This window comes from Papaver somniferum, chromosome 11 (assembly GCF_003573695.1).
Source record: "Papaver somniferum cultivar HN1 chromosome 11, ASM357369v1, whole genome shotgun sequence".
In the NCBI taxonomy this organism is placed as follows: Eukaryota; Viridiplantae; Streptophyta; class Magnoliopsida; order Ranunculales; family Papaveraceae; genus Papaver; species Papaver somniferum.
The window spans coordinates 43802320-43821149 of NC_039368.1; the positions used below are offsets into that span (position 1 = coordinate 43802320).

Here is an 18830-nt window from a genome sequence, read left to right on the forward strand (position 1 = left end):
CGGGAAAGAAAAACCGCAAGAAGGTGGTTGATTTCACACATGTTTAGTTCTAGAGTAAACCGGTCATTTTGCTTGTTTCAAATAACTATGGACCTAATGATAAGTCTAAAACCCGGTTGGACCCTACTATAACTAACTTAATGGGCTTAGGACCAAACATCAAATTTTCCTTTCCATATCCCATGTCACACGTGTAATATCAAGGCCTTACTGTTTTAGGTTTCTCGTATTTTAAGAAAACCCCAAAAAGAGATGCAAAATCTAATTCAGTTTATGCATAAATAAATAAATTGACGTCGTTCTTGAAAGAGTTGAAGCAACGCAAAGCACAAGTGAGAGAGAAAAAAACTTAAAACCAGAGAAGAAGAAAAGAATGGCGGTTGGAATTACAGATGGAGCAATTACTAAGCCTCATACAGACAACAGAGAGTACCGAAGAATCGTTCTCCCTAACTCTCTCGAAGTTCTTCTCATTAGTGATCCTGAAACTGATAAGGTTTTCTTTTTTCCCTCTTTCTAAATCGATTTCTCAAGTTTCCAATCTTCTGATTCATATAATTAATTTTTGATTGCTTCTGTAAAATATTTCAGTGTGCTGCATCTATGTCTGTTGGTGTGGGTTACTTTAGTGATCCTGAAGGTCTTGAAGGTCTTGCCCACTTTCTAGGTAAGTTCCTGAATTGGAAATCGCTTGCTATTTTTATGTATTTCCATATTAGGTGTCGTTTGCTTAAGTTTTTCAGTTAAGGTGGATTTTAAGTAGAAAAATAGAGTAAAAGATGTCAAATTGAATTCGGAATTTCGAATTATGTAGATATAAAATATGATTGCTAATTTGCAGCTTTTGTATGAATTTGTAATATCGTGGATTCACCTTTTTGTTTATTTCTCCGTGTAATGATCCTAAAATCCTAATAGATGAAGATACATTAATTAGTTGTGGAAAGTTTTGTCTTAGTTACATGTACCAAGTGTCAATGCCCGTATAGTCAACAATTCTTTATTGTCAACAATTCTTTTCATTTACCATTTTTCTGTTTCTTATTTGTGGTGAAATGTTTTGCAGAGCATATGCTGTTTTATGCAAGCGAAAAATATCCAGTGGAAGACAGTTATTCAAAGTACATTACGGAGGTATTTTAAAGAGATTACGTGCTTTCAGTTTTTCCTTCTTTAATTTTTTTTTTTTGTCTAGATGGGATTATCTTCGTGTGCACCTATTAGGTCTCAGGGTTTTTCTGCATTTGCTGTTTCCTCGTTAACAAAAAAGGGGCTGTTGAGCATCTTATCTTGTTTACCATAATTTAGGATTAGTCGTATCCTTATCATATGTAAACAAAATGACTTCAATCGGCATACTTTGAAATATTTTAAGATTTACTGCACTTTAAAAATGAGTTCGACTTGCCATAACTATATCCTATTTGTATTAGAAATATATTGCGTGCTTCCGTTGTGAATGTACGTAAGTTCAGAACTGAAATTTGTTTGTGAATTGTTATTTTGCTGTTCTATCCAATTTGCGTAAAACGATCCACCATGTAGGTATTACTGCGTTTAACAATTGGTCTCATCACTTGTTTGTAAAGGCAACTGATGAAAAAGACTATTTACCAGTTGTTAGATCATGGATCTTGTTTGAAACTTAATAATGATAGTCTGTATGATGCTTTCTGTAATTTGATGAATAAGGTTTCACGATACTCACTAGCGGTTTGTACTTAATACTACATCCGCATATAAAAGGATGCCCATAGCATTCGAAAGAGAAATATTTTTTCTGAAAATCTAATAAATTATTGTTGTGTGTATTATGCTAAATTTCCAGGAACTCTGGGTATTAAAGGTATTTTATTATTTCAATCTTTTAACGATGTGATATCTCTGTGATGATCAGCATGGAGGCTCTACGAATGCTTACACATCCACTGAGCATACTAACTACTTTTTTGATGTCAATACAGACTCTTTTGAAGAAGCTCTTGATAGGTACCATTCTGTTAATTTTTCCTGGCAATTGCCATTCCCACCCCTCTTCTATCTACTTACATTTTCTGAGACTGAACATTGTATTTCTGTTTGATTAGGTTCGCTCAGTTCTTTATTAAACCTTTGATGTCTGCTGATGCTACCACAAGGGAAATAAAAGCAGTGGATTCTGGTGAGTTACGTTTTGCGAAAGAATGCATGCAGTGCGATGTTTTCGTGTTATTTTGAATATGCTCAAGCAGTAACAGTTCTATTTTTTCCTCTAATCCAGAAAATCAGAAGAATTTATTGTCAGATGCATGGAGAATGACTCAGGTATTAAGAACTATGATGACTGATGACTGCCTACGGTTGCAATCGCTTTGATATGAATCGCTTATTCTATTGTAGTTTTCGGTTCTATCAGACTAGCACTGTTACTGTGGCAAAACACACTCCCTTACTGCTTCTTCTGTATATATTTGGTTTTTCAGCTTCAGCAGCATCTATCTACAGAAGGTCACCCGTATCATAAATTTGGTACAGGTAAGCATTTACAATCCCCAACTAGTGGAGTTTATTTCATTTTAAATGTCATGGATCGGTGAAGGCATGCAGTCTTTTAATTGTTATTGTTCTGTTTTCCCAAGAGGTTGAGGTTCACTTGTAGACAAAATGATACATTACTTTCTTTTTATTGTCCTTGATTAGTTCTGGTAGTCATCGTTTATCCTATTATTTATGCAATAGTATGTTACAACTGTAGGGAATTGGGATACATTAGAGGTTCGTCCAAAACAAAAAGGGCTGGATACAAGAAATGAGCTTATTAAATTCTATGAAGAACACTATTCTTCTAACATCATGCGTTTGGTCATATATGGAAAAAGTAAGTTGTACTTCATAACCATTTGATATTAATGGTAACCTTTTTTGTTACCACTTATAAAGCATGAATGATTAACAGAGAATCTTGATGACCTACAAAGTCTGGTGGATCAGAAATTCAAAGAAATTCGCAATACTGATAAAAATTGTTTCCATTTTTCGGGTCAGCCTTGTAAGGCTGAACATGTTCAGGTACTTATGAACGTTAACTACACAACTCTACTCCCATTTCAAACACTAGACGAACTTGTTTTTGAAATTTGTGTATGTCGATGAGCATTTATCATGGTTGTGCAATTCAAGTTTAAAAATACTACTTCTTATTGCGTTTCTTCTCTACCTTTATCTTTTTCAGATTCTTGTTAAAGCTATCCCCATAAAGCAAGGTCACAAATTAAAAATTGTATGGCCTATCACTCCAAGCATCCTCCATTATAAAGAAGCCCCATGTAGGTATCTGGGTCACCTGATTGGCCATGAAGGAGAAGGATCTTTGTTTTGCATCTTGAAAACACTAGGTGAGATTCTGTGTAACTCGTAAATATTTTGATGTGTAAACTATTCCTCAGGGTTTTAGTTACCTGGTTGAATGCTCCCAGTGTGCTATAGAAGTTCATGGCTTAGGTAGCAACTACTCATTTTTGTACTCATATTATATACTTAGTCCTTCGTAGTTTTCTCTTCTTTTTCCACTACAGAGTTGTGGTTCAGGCTGACACCAGAGTAGAACTAGTCGAGTTGGGCTGTCTGCCTTATACCCTTTAGTTGTTTGATAGTATGACTTGTAGCTGATTGGATCCTTAGGTCATGCCGGAACTCCCAGATCTGTGAGATTTTGCTAATTCCTCTGTTAAAATACTCTCTTGAGTACCATCACCTACAAAAACTTGAGTACTAAGTTGTTGCCTAACTTTTTAATTACTCATGGTGTTCAGAGATCATTGAAGTCGAACCATAAATGAAGTGAGATATGTTAATATAAAACCATAAATCTATCAGTCTTTTTCCATCTTCTCCTTGTATCACAATTCTTCTTTCTTTGCTTGATTGTGCCAATATTCTCCTCTAACCACACCTATCTTTTTGGCTCCAATACTGTGTTATTGATGCTGCCATTATCTGCGCACAGTTTCATTCTTTGCTAAAGCCTTGGTCAGATTATTGGGTAGGATTGTTTTTCATTCGTGATACAGATATAACGTCGAGAATGCTTTTAATCTTCATCTCTTTGGTCTTTAGATATGTTGATTGTTTGATGCATCCTCCCTTGATACCTTCAAGCTGAAACCTAATTTTGTGTAACAAGTAGCTTGATTGGTTTTGTAAATTGATAAGTTGTCATTCGTTAAGTTTTTACATAATAGTTTTTACATTAATAGTTCTGTCAATTGATGATTGCTACATTAAAATAAGAATTATTATGAGTTATTTATAGTATTTTTTAACATAAGGATTATTGTTTGACATTTTTGTGGATAATTTCTATGGCATCTTTTCTTCTGTTACTCTTTTTTTCCAAGCATCCTTGTACCTACAAGTACAGAGAGCTAATGCGTGTTTTCTAACATCTATTCTAAAACTATTGACCAAATTTATTCATTTTTATATTTCTGTTACTATGTGTTTTGAATTGTAGTTTATATTCCTAATTTCTTTTATTTCCTTCATATAGTAGGTTACTGACTATTTATAGACTCTGATCTCGTTAATCTTTTTCTTTTTCTTTTATCCATCTCTCTAATCTTATTTCTGCACAAACATGTAGGTTGGGCAACGGGTTTGTCCGCAGGTGAAGATGATTCGAGTAACGATTATGCGTTCTTTAAAGTAAACATTGATCTTACTGATTCTGGCAATGGTTAGTGCCTTCACGTATGTTTCTGCATTAAGTCCTCATGATCACAGCTTTTACAAACTTTTTCTTGGTTTTGTAATTCATTATGAGTAGAAGAATCTAGAAAAAATAAAAATAATCATATTTAAATTTAGACTCTGATATCGCTTTTGTGAACTGAATGACAGAGCATATGGAAGATATTGTTGGATTGTTGTTCAAATATGTTATCCTTTTACAACAATCTGGTGTTAGTAAATGGATTTTTGATGAGGTATATGAATTTGAAAACCATGTTAACTTATATTATCTGTTATTCTCTTTGGTATTCTCACATTATAACTGATAAGATAATGTAATTTGGTGTTAAGCTCTCTGCCTTCTGTGAGACTGCGTTCCATTATCAAGATAAAACTCGTCCTATCAATTATGTGGCAAAAGTTTCATCAAACATGCAGGTAAGTCATCATAAGCTTACTTATATTTATTGTTGTAGACTTAGCATTTTCTTCTGCCCTTCTATTCACCGGCTTCATTTGTGTGTGCAAATGTATTTACTTTATTTTGAACTTGTTCCGCTATTACTCCCTAGCCTGGCCTTTTGTGTGTTCCATTTGGCTCCTCTTGCTGTTTGTACCTGTCTAAAAGAAGAAATTTGATTTTCTTTATAGAAGCATAAATTAATAGCTTGGAATCTGCTTGTAATATATATTGATATATTATAAATATAGAAGTTGAATAACATTCAGTGTTAGTTCTGGGTCCGTGTTAATCATTTATTTGATGAAGCCATAACTATTATATCACCGAAGTAAGATATTGGTGACTCATGAAGTAACAATTGGTTTTGTAACATCTTAGACGTGCTAACTAAGAATTGCGCAAGCGATAATGATGTCCAGAGTAAGAACATTGACAAAAGGTCCATTAATTAAAACAAGCTTCTATGTTGAACAACTAATGACTATGCGAAACTCTTACATGCTATGATGTATTGTCTCTCTTCCAAAGGACCTCTTTTAACTCTAGTTGATGATTTTACTAGATAGAGTAATGTTGTTTAACCTCATAATGTACCAACATAATTCGTTGATTAGCTCTTCTTTTTTCTTTCGCTTAAGTTTTGTTTTCTTCCGGATATTTCCAATTTAATTTAAACATGGGCTCGAGCTACAAAGATGACGACATCTTTCTAGTTTTATCCCAAATTAATTTTTGTTGTTTTAGTATTTACATCTTTTGGTTTGAACTTATTTCTACCTTTATGTCATTTATTATATTGTTTTTTTGATTCGCTTTACACATGTGTTGCTCTCGTTCTGATATCTTTTGGTTCACTTAAGATTCATCTTTTTTCTTAAATCATGTTTACTAGCAGTGACAAACTCAGGTATTGTAACCCCATTAACCGTCATTCTCTGCATCTTTTGTACTGGAAATACCCCTCCATACATAGAAGTCCATGTGTTAGAGTACGCATGTGATTTGGTTTACCACTTAACGTAAGTAAATAGATCCTAATGATGGTTTCACCAAATATGTTTTTTCAGCTATATCCCGCAAAAGACTGGCTAGTAGGTTCTTCATTGCCTTCTAACTTCAGCTCAAGCATTATACAGATGATACTTGATGAGCTAACTCCAGAAAATGTAAGGTAAGTGGTCGCTAATGTTCCAATCACCTTTTAATTACGTAGTTTTTCTCATATTGCTGTTAATTTTTACGGACACTTGATATCTTGATTTGATCAGTATACTTGAAACGATAGCCGGACGTTCCTGTAACTGAAATTACTCTACTGACAGAACAAGCAATGTTTTCAGTAGGGTAACTAATTTGTTTGGGTCACATCACGTGGTATACATATCAAATTCTACATCTCCAATAAATCTTTAACTGCACCAGCTTACCCAACTGGGTTGCCTTGGGAAAGAAGTTCTGACCCACAAGGCATAACCACCGTGATGGGCCCTACCAGAGTCCATCTCTGTATTTCTTGTTTTCCCTTGGATTCATTTCATCAATGCAGCTGACTAGCCAATATAGCAAGGGAATTATTAGGATCAAACTAGTTGTAAGCTGCTCCTGATAACTATAATGCAGGAACTCTAACCTTAAAAATTAAAAGACGAATAAGCAGGAGAAAAAGGAAACAAATTTTTTTTTTTCATTATTAACTAGTATCCAGACCATCTTAAATGCCTGAAATCATGGCAAAAGGTCCTATGTAACACACACAACTCCTCCTAAGTTTGCCGGTTGACTGATACACTAATGTAATAAGTTCTTTTCTTTTTATTGGACTTAGTGGTTTATATACCCCTAACAAGAGCACAAACAGAAAGCAAGCATCAATCTGACCACACAGAATTGACTAATTTAGCTACAAGAAGCCTACCACATGTTAACTACTTCGTTTAAAGTGTCCCAGCTGAATTATCAGAATCATGCCCTGCATCAGTTACTGCAATATGGGTTTCTAATTTCTATGATTCTTTTATCTTTTGGTACTTCTGCGCTCTTTTTTTTTTTTTAAATCGGAAAATTTTCAGTCTCTTACTATTGATCTCTTGTTGCTACTCCTTGTTTGCCTTTGCACTGACATATTTTGCTGGTCCCATTTTTAGTTAAGATTAACAGTGATTTGCTTCTTGACAGAATATTTTGGGAATCAAAAATTTTTGAAGGACAAACAGACAAGGTTGAGCCTTGGTATGGAACTGGCTATTCCCTCGAGAATATTAATAGTTCAGCGATACAGGTCAGTTGCTGGATGTTATCTGTATCTTTATAGTGCAGGACGTTTTTCTTACTTTTTTCATCATCCATTTTCCGCCTAGCACATTCTGAAACTGTCCTTTATATCTGTATCTTCTGTAGCAATGGATTTCTGCAGCTCCCAATCAAAACCTACATCTTCCAGCACCTAATGTGTTCATCCCAACTGATTTATCAATTAAGGATTTGACGGAAAAGGTTGGATCTATCACCACTCTATTATGTGTTTTTCCCTATACTTAAACAATCTATCCTCATTTTACTAACGCGTGACTGGCTTTATTCAGGTTAAATTTCCAGTTTTGTTAAGGAAATCATCATATTCCAAGTTATGGTATAAGCCTGATACCATGTTTTTCACTCCCAAGGCTCATGTTAAGATAGATTTCAATTGTCCATATACAAGCCACACCCCAGAAGCTGTGGTTCTTACTGATGTTTTCACACGATTAGTAATGGACTACTTGAACGAATATGGTGAGCTATATTCTGAAATAGTTTATATTGGGCAAAACTATAAAATTGATCTAAGCCGTGGTTCTTCCTTGAGACAGTGGGGGGCTCGTCTTTTAAAATTTGTCTTTACAGTTTAGTTCTTCATCTGCCAATGCTAATGTAGTTCTCCTGTGACTCTTTTTAACTCAAGGAGAACTTAACTTACATTTTTTTTGTGTTTTTCAGCTTATGATGCTCAGGTTGCTGGTCTGTACTATGGGATAAACAGCACTGATACTGGGTTTCAGGTTAAGCATTAATCTTTAACACATTTTTGTGTTTTTAAATCACACAAGAAAATGTCTTTCACTGTAATGGACAATTTGCTAGTCAAGTCAACTTCTTATTTGCCATCTTTTTGGTTTAGCCTTCTATTATGAATATTTCACGATGATAAGACGAGAGTTTATCCCAACATAAGATAGAACTAGTAATGGACAGTTAGCCCTCTTTGACCCCTTAAGGAAGATGGGTGACAAATTTAGTTTGAAAGATAATCAACTCCGTTTATAATATGATCTACTTTTTTGGGGTTCACCTTAGTGGTGGCTTGGTGTTTGCTGAATTACATGCATAAGAGGACAATACTCTCAAGGTTAAAACTCATTTAACTGATCTCTTAATATGATAAACCATCTTTGCTAGCTAGCACTTCAGCGATGCTTTCAATCCATGGAATATTTTGTGCCTGTGGAAAGTAGTCCCACATTGATCACTTTAGCATAATGATTTTGAGTTGGCCGTGCAAAAAATTGACATGGTATCGAAGTAGGCGTATTACTGGTAATATTACATGTTTCCGTAGCAACTCAGCTTCATTTTCTTCATGTGCACTAGCCCATCTCAAACATACAACTACTCGTTGAGCAAACTGTTCCCAATCATGTATTATAGTCGGCCTGGGCTACCGGAGCCTAGTTAAACTTGAATATAGTGATGCTGTACTTCTCTGTTAAAATGTCAATTGGTTTGAGCTGGATGCTCACAAATTTGACATTGCGTACCAGCATTTTAAAATTTAACTTATTAAGTAATAACTTATTTTTGTCCTGACATATTGGTTGCTGGTCAGGTTATTGTGACTGGTTATAATCACAAAATGAGGATCTTAGTGGACAAAATAATTGAGCAGATACAGGAGTTCAAAGTAAAGCCGGAAAGATTTGCTGTAATTAAGGTAAACAGTTAAACTAGCATCAGATTCTTTGTATGCGTAATTGATGTAATCCACATTTCCAGATGAGCACCTACGTTAGAGTCAGCAAGAAGAACTTGTTCTCTAATGAACCAGACGAATCCCGTGGGAAGTAATAGTGCGTAATGTGAATATCGTAAATGATGGTTTACTGATTTAACTGATGACTACTAACTTCTTAGCCGCATCAGAAATAAAGATCACATAACTATATGATCTAAACTGGGTTAATAACTCAGGCCAACCCCCTGAATTGCAGCCCCTGATTAGATTCTTTATCCCCTTTTTTTGTCGATCAGGAAACTGTTTTAAAGGAGTACCAAAATTACAAGTTTCAGCAGCCGTATCAGCAAGCTATGTATTACTGTTCATTGATTTTGGCGGATGCATCGTGGCCTTGGACCGAACAGCTAGAAGTTATTCCTCATCTGGAAGCTGCTGATCTTGCCAAGTTTTCAACTATGCTTCTCTCGAAAGCCTTTGTAGAGTGTTATGCAGCAGGTTCACATATTTATCTTGATTCAGCATTATTGATCAGATATTACAAATCTGACATCTTGACATATTATATTATATACACTTTTCCGTTTGCCATTAGGAAACATTGAACCAAAGGAAGCAGAGGAAATGGTCATCCATATTGAAGACATCTTTTTCAAGGGTCTCCAACCCATAGCAAGACCTCTTTTCCCTTCCGAGCATTTGACAAATCGAATCGTTAAGCTTGAAAGTGGGATTAGTCACTTCTATCCGGCGGAAGTTTTAAACCCAAGTGATGAGAATTCTGCCTTGGTCCACTATATTCAGGTAAATTTGCATTTGCATTTGTATTATTATTATTTTACCCACCTTTACGTGTTTGACGAAGAATTTCATAGTTGATCTAAATATCTGATGGGTCAGTTGTTGACTTGCTGTATTTTCCGCTCTAAGTTATGTGTATGACCACTCCGATCTATTTACTGTTTGTTATCTTTATAATTATAATTAGGAATGTAACTCTATATAAGATAAAGATCAGTACAAGTACTTGAAGAATGTGTGATCTTGATGGTTTGAAACAACTATTTCATGGTGTATTCATGTAACAAGTGTTACATTGAATAATATTTTATATGTCAATATGTACAATGTACCTTTTTGTACGATGTCAGACCTAATTTGATTTGTGGCTTGTTGCAGGTTCACCAGGATAGTACGATGTTGAATGTGAAACTTCAGCTTTTTGCTCTTATTGCAAAGCAACCAGTGTTCCACCAGCTTCGCTCAGTTGAGCAACTTGGATACATAACAGTGCTTATGCAGAGGTTTGTCAAGGGCTTTTCTGTCTTTAATTTTCTCCCATGCATTATTTCACTTATGTTTTAATATTCTTTACATGCATGTAGGAATGATTCTGGCATCCGAGGACTGCAATTTATTGTTCAATCAACAGCGAAGGTACTTAAAACTCACCATATGGTGCTGCTTCTTGGAATATGCTTGAAGTTCTTCTGTGTCTGAAAAAGAAACTTATTTTGTTGAGCTTGGCAGGATCCTGGGCAGATTGATTTGAGAGTCGAATCATTCCTCGAGGAGTTTGAGAGTAAACTTTATGAGATGCCTGCTGATGAATTCATGGTAAGAGTAATGCTGATGAAAACTGAAACCTCTGGAGTTAAATGCGTATTTCTTAATGTACTGATTTGATTTTGTTACAGAGTAATGTAAATGCACTGATTGATATGAAGCTTGAAAAGCACAAAAATTTAAGCGAAGAAACTTCATTCTTTTGGAGAGAGATTTTTGATGGCACTCTAAAATTTGACAGGAGAGAGATCGAGGTAAGACTTTTCCTTCTCTTATTGATGAACTGACATGCAAATAACTAGAGGAGAAGTCGGTATGAAACCATTCTGTAAAAAACGATGATTGCGCTTTTAGTTCTCCAGATATGTTTGGTTACAGTGTTACTGGAATTAATTGCTTACAATAATTTGTACAATCCTAAAAACAACCCAAAACCAGTTCAGTCTATTCAGAAAGTGTTTATGCTGCTGGCACGTATGTTTTGTAGTAGTTTCCAGCTAGAACCAATCATGTTGTTCTATATAAATTATAAAATTGTTCCAATAATTGATCATGTTGTTTTAGATCGAAAATCTCAGATGTTTATTTGAAGTATTCATTCCTTATCTTCCTGAGATCATAAACTTTTCAGATGTTTAGTTGAAGCAAATTTCATTCTTTTTCTTGCTGAAGCAAAGGTATTTTTGCTTTGATTCCAGAAACCCGTAATGTGGGAAAGTCTTCCCAATAGTAAGCTGAGCTTTGTATTTTGTGAAAACTTGAATGCAATTGATAAAATTAGATTGCCTTTATGCTGATCAACGGATACATGCAATTGGAAATTTTCAAACGTTACCTTCTGATTAGTATCTAGTCTACAAACTAGATCAATATCCTGCTATACTACTGCTACTGCAACTAAGCCTTTAGTCCCAAACATGTTGGGGTAAGCTAAGGCATAAACCATGTCCGTTGATTTCATAAAACTAAGGCATTTTCCACATCTGATAATAAAATATTGACGCCTCGAACTTCAGTATAATTTGCTCAAACATATGGTTCTGCTATTGCATTTGCATGATGTAATCTTGGAGAACTCAAGCTTGATTTTATATCTTCTAATGTCAAACCACTATTATGTTGTACACCTTTCCAAGTTCCAAAAATGCATTTTGGTCAGGAAGGGTATACTCTATGACGTCTGTGTTCGATTCATATGCTAGCATGCTAAACGTTTCCTGATTTTAATGAATCAGATTGCAGCATTGAAGAACTTAAGGCAGCAGGAGTTAATAGATTTTTTTAATGAATACATTAAAGTGGGTGCACCGGTGAAAAAGACGCTATCGGTACAAGTATATGGGGGTTCACATTCCGGCAATTATGAAGCGTCTACTAAAGAAATATCCTCGAATCCTCAATCTGTCTTAATCGAGGATATATTCAGCTTCAGGAGGTCACAGCCTCTATATGGTTCCTTTAAGGGAGGCAGTGGTCTTATGAAATTATAAATGTAGGTGGTCTGAACCTGCTGTCTTTGGGGATGATAGCACATGCCGGGAAGTTACTGGGGCAGTACAAAATGGATATCAATAGATGATATAGTGAGTGGTTCTCCTTTTCATTTGTTCTTTTTTATACGCAATTTTTATTTTTATCTTTCTCAATTTGCATTAACCAATGGGATTGACACATGCGTTCGCAACGTACTTGATTCATGCGTTCTCTTTATTTTAAATTCTGGTGATACATCTAAGTTGTTTTCCTTATTGCTCAGGAAATGAGATTCTCGGTAAATATTTTGCACAAAATGGAGTTAATTAGTTTTTTATGGTGGCGTAGATGTTGCTACTTCCTAATTCCTTCTTGCAGGGACATTATTCCTACTTCATCACAAATCAGTTTAACTTGAAACGAAGCAGATTTTTCAACCGCTTTTTATGCCTGAAAGGTGTCAGCTGCCCTTCTAATGCATAGAAGACAATGTCGGACTTTGTGACAATTTTATCATGCTTTTTTATATATGTTGTCCCTTTTCTTCTGTGCTGCTGTATCTGGCTGAGTTTTTGGATGGGAAGTTCAGGTGAGCATTCACATACCTTCTTGCAGGGAAACAACCCCTACTGGCTTCATTATAGCTGGTATTGGAGTATAAGTAAGGACATTTTAAATAAAAATATTGGATTCGTAGAAGCTGTTGGCTTGCTTCACAGCTGTTTGATAAGGTATCTTGTTACAGGGGCGGCATGGTTTATTAGAGGGGCGGCAGTGTGGTAATAGTGTCCCTCTAGTTGGTTAGGAGGTGTCCAAATGGTTTTGTAAATTGTCTAGATTACCTTCCCCATGTTTTAACCTAAATCAAAGCTAAATTGAAAATATGTTTTCTTTCTTCTTCTCTTCTCCTCCCATCCACCGTAACCTCCATTAAAACTCAAAATTTCATCGTCTTCGATTAATCAGCGATTCGAAAATTAATCAAGTATAATGACTTATATAAGATATGTTATGAAAAACCCAGTTAGGGTTTAGTTTATTTTGTTGGATTTAAGTTTAATTTCTATCAGAAATTAGGGTTTTAGGTGAAATTAGGGTTTTAGGTGAAAATTGAAATTCAAATTTTTGGGTTTATGTGAGTTACGGTTGATTTTAACTCTATTACGAACCGTAGCTGGAGAATTTGATGTTGTTATGGTTGGTAATAGTTCAATTACCAACCGTATGTTCTTATATCTGAGAATTTTTCTTCAGTTACGGTTGGTAACCATTTTTATTTATCAACCGTAACTCAGTTACGGTTGGAATCGAACATTTGGTTGGAATCGTAACTGGTTTTACAATTGGGTTTTTCCCAAATTTAACCAGTTACGGTTGCTAATCCATCTTTTACGAACCGTAACTATGAATTACGGTTGGTTACGAGCAAAATGCCAACCGTAATTAGCTCTGAAAATGTAAGAAATTGATTTTTTTTTACGTATTTGAGCAACAAAAAGCTAGTTGAGACTAATTTGGAAATATACCTGGTCATTTTCAGGCATTGGGTTTCCACTTTGTTGGTTAATTTCTTCGATTGATTGAGATTGACCTTCACTGTGGGTTAAAACTTCTCTACCATCTCCATTTTTTTTTAAACTCTAAAATCTGATTTTGTTTTGATTTTGAGTTAATATAAAATTAAACTTGATTATCATCATTAAACTAGGTTATCAATTTTTTTGATAAAGGACACCTTGAATGATCATGTAATGACCCTTTTTGTCCTATTAGAATGCTGCCCTTCTAATAAACCATGCCGTCCTTATAACGGGTTACTTGATAAGGCCAAGATTTTTTGAAATGCAAAAAAATTTATCTAAAATTTGTAGGTTACGGTACCCGCAAATTTATCCGAACTCATAGAACACCATGCAGGGCTTTAGGGTCTCATTGTTTCACAATTGTCACCACACCAGTATGCAGAAGATATGTATCTCCATCTCAAATTAAGACTTTATAGCTAATGCTTCCATGGAAGTAAAACTGGTAGTTCTTACGATTCTTAATTAAGGCTTTGGAATGAAAGAAAAACGGTATCACTATTGCAAAGGAATCCCATTAGTGGTGTGGTAAATCATTCGTAATCTTGTTCGTGTTTTCACCTTTTGGATGCTCGTCCCAACCATAATTAGCTGGAACCCAAGTTATCCTGCCTTTCTTAATAGCAGTTTCCTCTTTTCCATTTTTTTACAAGATTAATCAATTTATTACTGGTAGTCATTTTCAACTGCGCGTAGTCGGTAAGAGCTGCTCAAGTTGACGCCCCGCTTCTTTGTCGTCAGGGAGTGGAGCATAAATGGGATAGTCTTCACATTTTCTCTATTTCTAAGTGGTGGAACTTGCAGAAAAGTCATTTTATAGCTTCTTGAGTTACAGGTGACGACGTACTTTTGTTGAGAAATAGTCGACTAGTAGCAACAGTACTGATATCATCCCATTTCTGTAAGTCAGATACGGCTCCCGTACTGGTTAAAGTCAATGACTCGGTCAAAGCTATCAAGGGATCTAACAAGAAATTCCTCTGGCTCTCCATATCAATATGATCTTCCTCCACTCTTCTCATCTCATCCAATAACATCTTGCTTGTTTCAATTCCTGTTTTCATTCAAACATCAAATAATTCCATTAGCACTTGTTTTTTGGCAAAAAAATATTTGTCCCTTTGCCACATACATTCGTTGCTTGAAAGCTGGCAAGCATACAGACATAAATCTCACCAGATAGGTATCCACCATGGGCATAACCATTGAACTTCTCGCTCGTGTGTTCTCCGGTAAAGAATATGCGTCCCACCGGTGCCTGGAAGAAAGATGCAGACCACATTTTGATAAACATAAATAAATAAGACAAGTTGGTATAGATATGTAATATGTACCTTAATGTGGATGAAGTCTTGGTGCTTAGAAAGAATGAGGTAATCGCTGTAGCTACCACGCTGAAACCGATTATTCCACCAACGAGGAACAAATATTTGAGTGGCCGTAGGGATGTCAGATCCGAACATATTCCTAAGTACAGCCATCACCTCGTTCAACGTAGCCATGTCTGATTGTGATTCTACACGTTTCGACTCCTCGTTTGTTAATGTTACAACCAGGATGTTCGATCCTGGGTATGCATTTTCCATATGCTGTTTGGTGATCATAATCACGACATTATAGACAATTTTTCAACGTGATTTACGTAATTATACAGTAAGTAGGCTACGTTCTACGGATACATGGATTAGTTTGCAATATACAAGTCTCTGGCACATAAAAAGTTCTGTCGAGAAAACTGATAATATATTTTATTTACTAGACGTACAGTATATAGTATAGAATGCATCGGCAATCGTTTTTTATTAGTAAAAGATGGAGATGATTGACAGATTAAATTATGGAAATTAATATGTGCTAGATATGCCTAAATTATGGTGATATTAATATTGTTGAATATCTGTGTGTAACCATGTATGTTATGCACTCAATAATGTCACTCTGGTAACAAGTTATTCGATTTAGAATTCCAGACTTCCAAGTCAAATTAAAGCGACACATTATCCAGCAGTGTGCACCTGCACTTTTTTTTTTTTGGCTAGAGATTTTAATTTATTCTGACGTTAAAACTTCAAACTTAACGTGATTTGCTATATGATTCTCAAGTCGAGTTAACAGATGGACTAACCTGCCAAAACGTATAATATCCGCGCTTCTCGTGTGCGTAAAGGAAAAACTCTTTACCATGTTTGCATGACCAGAACTTGTAGGGGAACTTTAGGAATATCTTTGTGTACACTATTACCTCACATTTCATTATCGCTTCTGTTTTCCATTCCTTCATCCATTATTTCCAGGCCAGCAAACATTAATTAAACAGCCAAACAAGATGAGCACCGAGCAGTGTGATGTTTCAAGTTAATATACTTAACTGGAGTATGAAAAACACTTAAATCTTGGATGTTAGGAAAATTAGAATCTGGTGGTGTTTTGTGCCAGATTGACAAGCCACCCATGCATTAATCCGCACGTAAGCATTAGGGTCAACATCGCATCGTATCAGATGTTGAGAACAAGACATAATCAAACCTAGCTAGGTAGATCTTGGATTATTAGCTGACAATTCCCTTAAATTATGCCTCGTTCATAAACATTGATTAATTGGAAGCAACCAACCATTAGAATTAAAATTGGTTGATAAAACACCTATTTATTTTTTTCAAAACAACTAATATCTGCTTGATAAAATGGTTACTTTATTCATTTTTATTGTTAAATACTCCGACCACTACTAGTATGAAATAATGATCAACTCTTCGTAGTATAATACGTACGTGTCTTTCAATTTTATCTTTTACAAATTTAGGAAACACATAAAAATGAAAGATCCATTTTTTATGAAATATAACTTGGACAAGGGTAGCATCCGCTTATTTCCCTACACAAAAACAAAAAAATAAAAAAAAACTCCGTATGGATTTTTCTTTGGAATGACGGTGTAAATGATATATTAGAGACTACAGCTTACCGGTAATGGGGGATGGAAAGTGATGAGATCGCTTTGGAGAACACCAACACTAACGGACAGAGTAACATATTGAGCCTTGTAAACACATCCATCTTCAGCTTTCACCGTAATGCCATTGCTCGAGCCTTGTATTATTTCTCGAACGACCTGTTCTTAACAGAATTGCATATGCAACGACAAAAACAATTATAATCCCTTTTCATAAGTTCAGTAGGGGTCAGTAATTTTTCTAAGTGCTTCCAATAAAAGTAATTTTTTGAAAAAAAAAATAAGTAATTTGTTGAAATGCAGGGAAAATGATATGAAAAAAAAAGAAAGATAAAAGGATCTATGTTCATATCATTTTACCTTATTCAGTTTAAGACGATTATCAACAATTTTCCCTTGACAAGTGGAAAGAAAACTTTCTGCCATTTTATAGACCAAGAACTCGTATCCTCTTTCATCAGCTACTAGAAACTCTTCATCTCCATATTCTACATAAGTTGATATTGGTTCCACTTCTGGACCATTCGAATCAAAATAGAAAACCTCAGTTTCTTATAATAAATTAGAATTACGGCCAAAATCAAAGAAAATTTGATTTAACCTCACCTGCCATCTCAAAATCATGGAGAACAAAATCTATGGCTAGATCTATCGGTGTCTTTGGTGACCTGAAACAAATAACGACAATCTCTGTTCAAACTAATAATACTGAAAATGTCATTTCATTTAGAAAATTCTGATCATCGTATTCTTTAATGAAATTTTACCACGGGATTTCAGAAAACATTGCCGAGATTTTTAAGCTCTTGAATCGCTGAATTAACCGCTCTGTGGTACGAGGCAGCAGCTAATTCTCTTGGAATTATCTTTCCGCTGAAAATTATTATCATAGCCGAGTTAGGCCGTTTTATTTGATCAAAATGGGAATGAAGAAATTCAAATGGTTGTTAATGAGTGATGAACCTCTGATCATAGATATTGTAGCGGGCGTTACTATAATCAGAAAAGCAAGTACGAAGAGAAGATTGATTAGCGAGTTCCCAAACAGGATTTGAAGTTTTCCCGCCAACACCAGCAACCCAACCAGCGCCAATCTCTATCGCAATATCTCCGAATTCTTCCATACGTATTCTTCCACCGATACGATCCGAAGCCTCTAGAATCACTATATCAGTTACTCCATTCTCAGCTAATACTTTTGCTGCCGATATACCTAACGATAATTAGAAAAGTAAAATAAAAATTAGTATGGAAGTTTTAGTTTTTCTTGCCGGAATCTGACACGTAGTTTGTGAATTCTCACCTGAAATACCAGCTCCGATGATTATTACCGAGTGGCAACCCATTTACAGGTATGAATACGAGACAAGGGCAAGAGTGACTATAGAAAGAGGGAACTAGATCTTTTTATATACTTCTTTTCTGTTGGCTTTTAGGTTTGGGTTGTTTGAACTTGATGATTGGCTAGAAACTGGATTTGATGACTTGAGACAAAACCTATGTAGTGGAGTAGTCAAACGAGCACATAATTTGTCATCCAAAGTTGAGTAAATTCTTTTTGCCTTCAGTGCTTTTCTTTCCCGAAAACGGGTTATTTGTCCAAATATTTTTAAAACATGGTTCAAATGGACGAGTAAAAATTATTATGGGTGAAATGGACACCAAAAAAATAGCAAGGATGAAACTGGATTCATCCTGACTTAAACTTAAAAAATAGCAAGGATGAAACTGAATGCATCCTAATATAAATTAAAAATAAGAAAAGGTATTTAAAAATGGGTAGGATGAAACTGTTTACATCCTGGCTATTTTCACATTTTTGTCCATTTAAACAGTATCAAAATCTAAATGTCCTTTCCACCCAGGAATTGTTGATTTTGATTTTTTTTAACCAATTTTCTGTTTTCTTTCCTGGCTTGATTAGGGTATACCCAGATTAATTAGGGTATACTCATTTTGTTCCCAACCATAATAGAGGGTTAAGGGGTGTCTAATATGAGTAAATTTACGTAATTACCCTTCTCCTAATAATAACCAAAACCACCCCTTTTGGGTTTTAGATCAAAACCTTATTAATTTCTTTCATTCTCCTTC

The 18830-nt window shown here is 35.2% G+C and overlaps 2 protein-coding genes across 4 annotated transcripts; one reads left to right on the forward strand and one right to left on the reverse strand.

The window, feature by feature from the left end:
* The first annotated feature begins 265 nt into the window (after nucleotides 1-265).
* LOC113321620 (insulin-degrading enzyme-like 1, peroxisomal) lies at nucleotides 266-13101 on the forward strand. Of its 3 annotated transcripts, none has more exons than XR_003346806.1 (27): nucleotides 266-496; nucleotides 592-667; nucleotides 1067-1134; nucleotides 1898-1989; nucleotides 2088-2161; nucleotides 2261-2304; nucleotides 2463-2514; nucleotides 2735-2857; nucleotides 2936-3048; nucleotides 3212-3374; nucleotides 4622-4714; nucleotides 4879-4964; nucleotides 5062-5148; nucleotides 6241-6344; nucleotides 7349-7451; nucleotides 7571-7666; nucleotides 7756-7945; nucleotides 8150-8211; nucleotides 9036-9140; nucleotides 9458-9659; nucleotides 9757-9965; nucleotides 10341-10465; nucleotides 10547-10598; nucleotides 10692-10778; nucleotides 10859-10981; nucleotides 11963-12310; nucleotides 12816-13101. XR_003346806.1 is itself a non-coding variant. In XM_026569520.1 (26 exons), exons 1-26 carry the CDS (start codon nucleotides 374-376, stop codon nucleotides 12215-12217), a joined length of 2907 nt encoding a protein of 968 aa, XP_026425305.1. In that variant the 5' UTR covers nucleotides 266-373; the 3' UTR covers nucleotides 12218-12535. The 3 variants fall into 3 exon arrangements, 1 of the variants encoding a protein (XP_026425305.1); XR_003346805.1 differs by lacking the exon at nucleotides 12816-13101 and adding an exon at nucleotides 12484-12795; XM_026569520.1 differs by lacking the exon at nucleotides 12816-13101 and having other exon boundaries at nucleotides 11963-12535.
* A 1410-nt stretch (nucleotides 13102-14511) lies between these two features.
* On the reverse strand, nucleotides 14512-18082 carry LOC113321621 (polyamine oxidase 1-like). Its single transcript, XM_026569521.1, has 10 exons — nucleotides 18040-18082; nucleotides 17700-17949; nucleotides 17522-17609; nucleotides 17343-17424; nucleotides 17097-17251; nucleotides 16749-16895; nucleotides 15909-16058; nucleotides 15118-15372; nucleotides 14960-15041; nucleotides 14512-14837 (listed from the first exon to the last, which is right to left on the reverse strand). The coding sequence occupies exons 1-10, from the start codon at nucleotides 18080-18082 to the stop codon at nucleotides 14593-14595; spliced, it is 1497 nt and encodes a 498-aa protein (XP_026425306.1). The 3' UTR covers nucleotides 14512-14592.
* Between the last annotated feature and the right edge of the window lie 748 nt (nucleotides 18083-18830).

Coding starts and splice junctions, on each gene's coding strand:
- LOC113321620 (XM_026569520.1), top strand. CDS start 374: ATGGCGGTTGGAATTACAGATGGAGCAATTACTAAGCCTCATACAGAC. Junction 1,135..1,897: donor ATTCAAAGTACATTACGGAG/GTATTTTAAAGA, acceptor TGTGATGATCAG/CATGGAGGCTCTACGAATGC. Junction 8,212..9,035: donor GCACTGATACTGGGTTTCAG/GTTAAGCATTAA, acceptor GTTGCTGGTCAG/GTTATTGTGACTGGTTATAA.
- LOC113321621 (XM_026569521.1), bottom strand. CDS start 18,082: ATGGGTTGCCACTCGGTAATAATCATCGGAGCTGGTATTTCAG. Junction 17,950..18,039: donor CATCGGAGCTGGTATTTCAG/GTGAGAATTCAC, acceptor AATTATCGTTAG/GTATATCGGCAGCAAAAGTA. Junction 17,425..17,521: donor AGCTTAAAAATCTCGGCAAT/GTTTTCTGAAAT, acceptor GTTTGAACAGAG/ATTGTCGTTATTTGTTTCAG.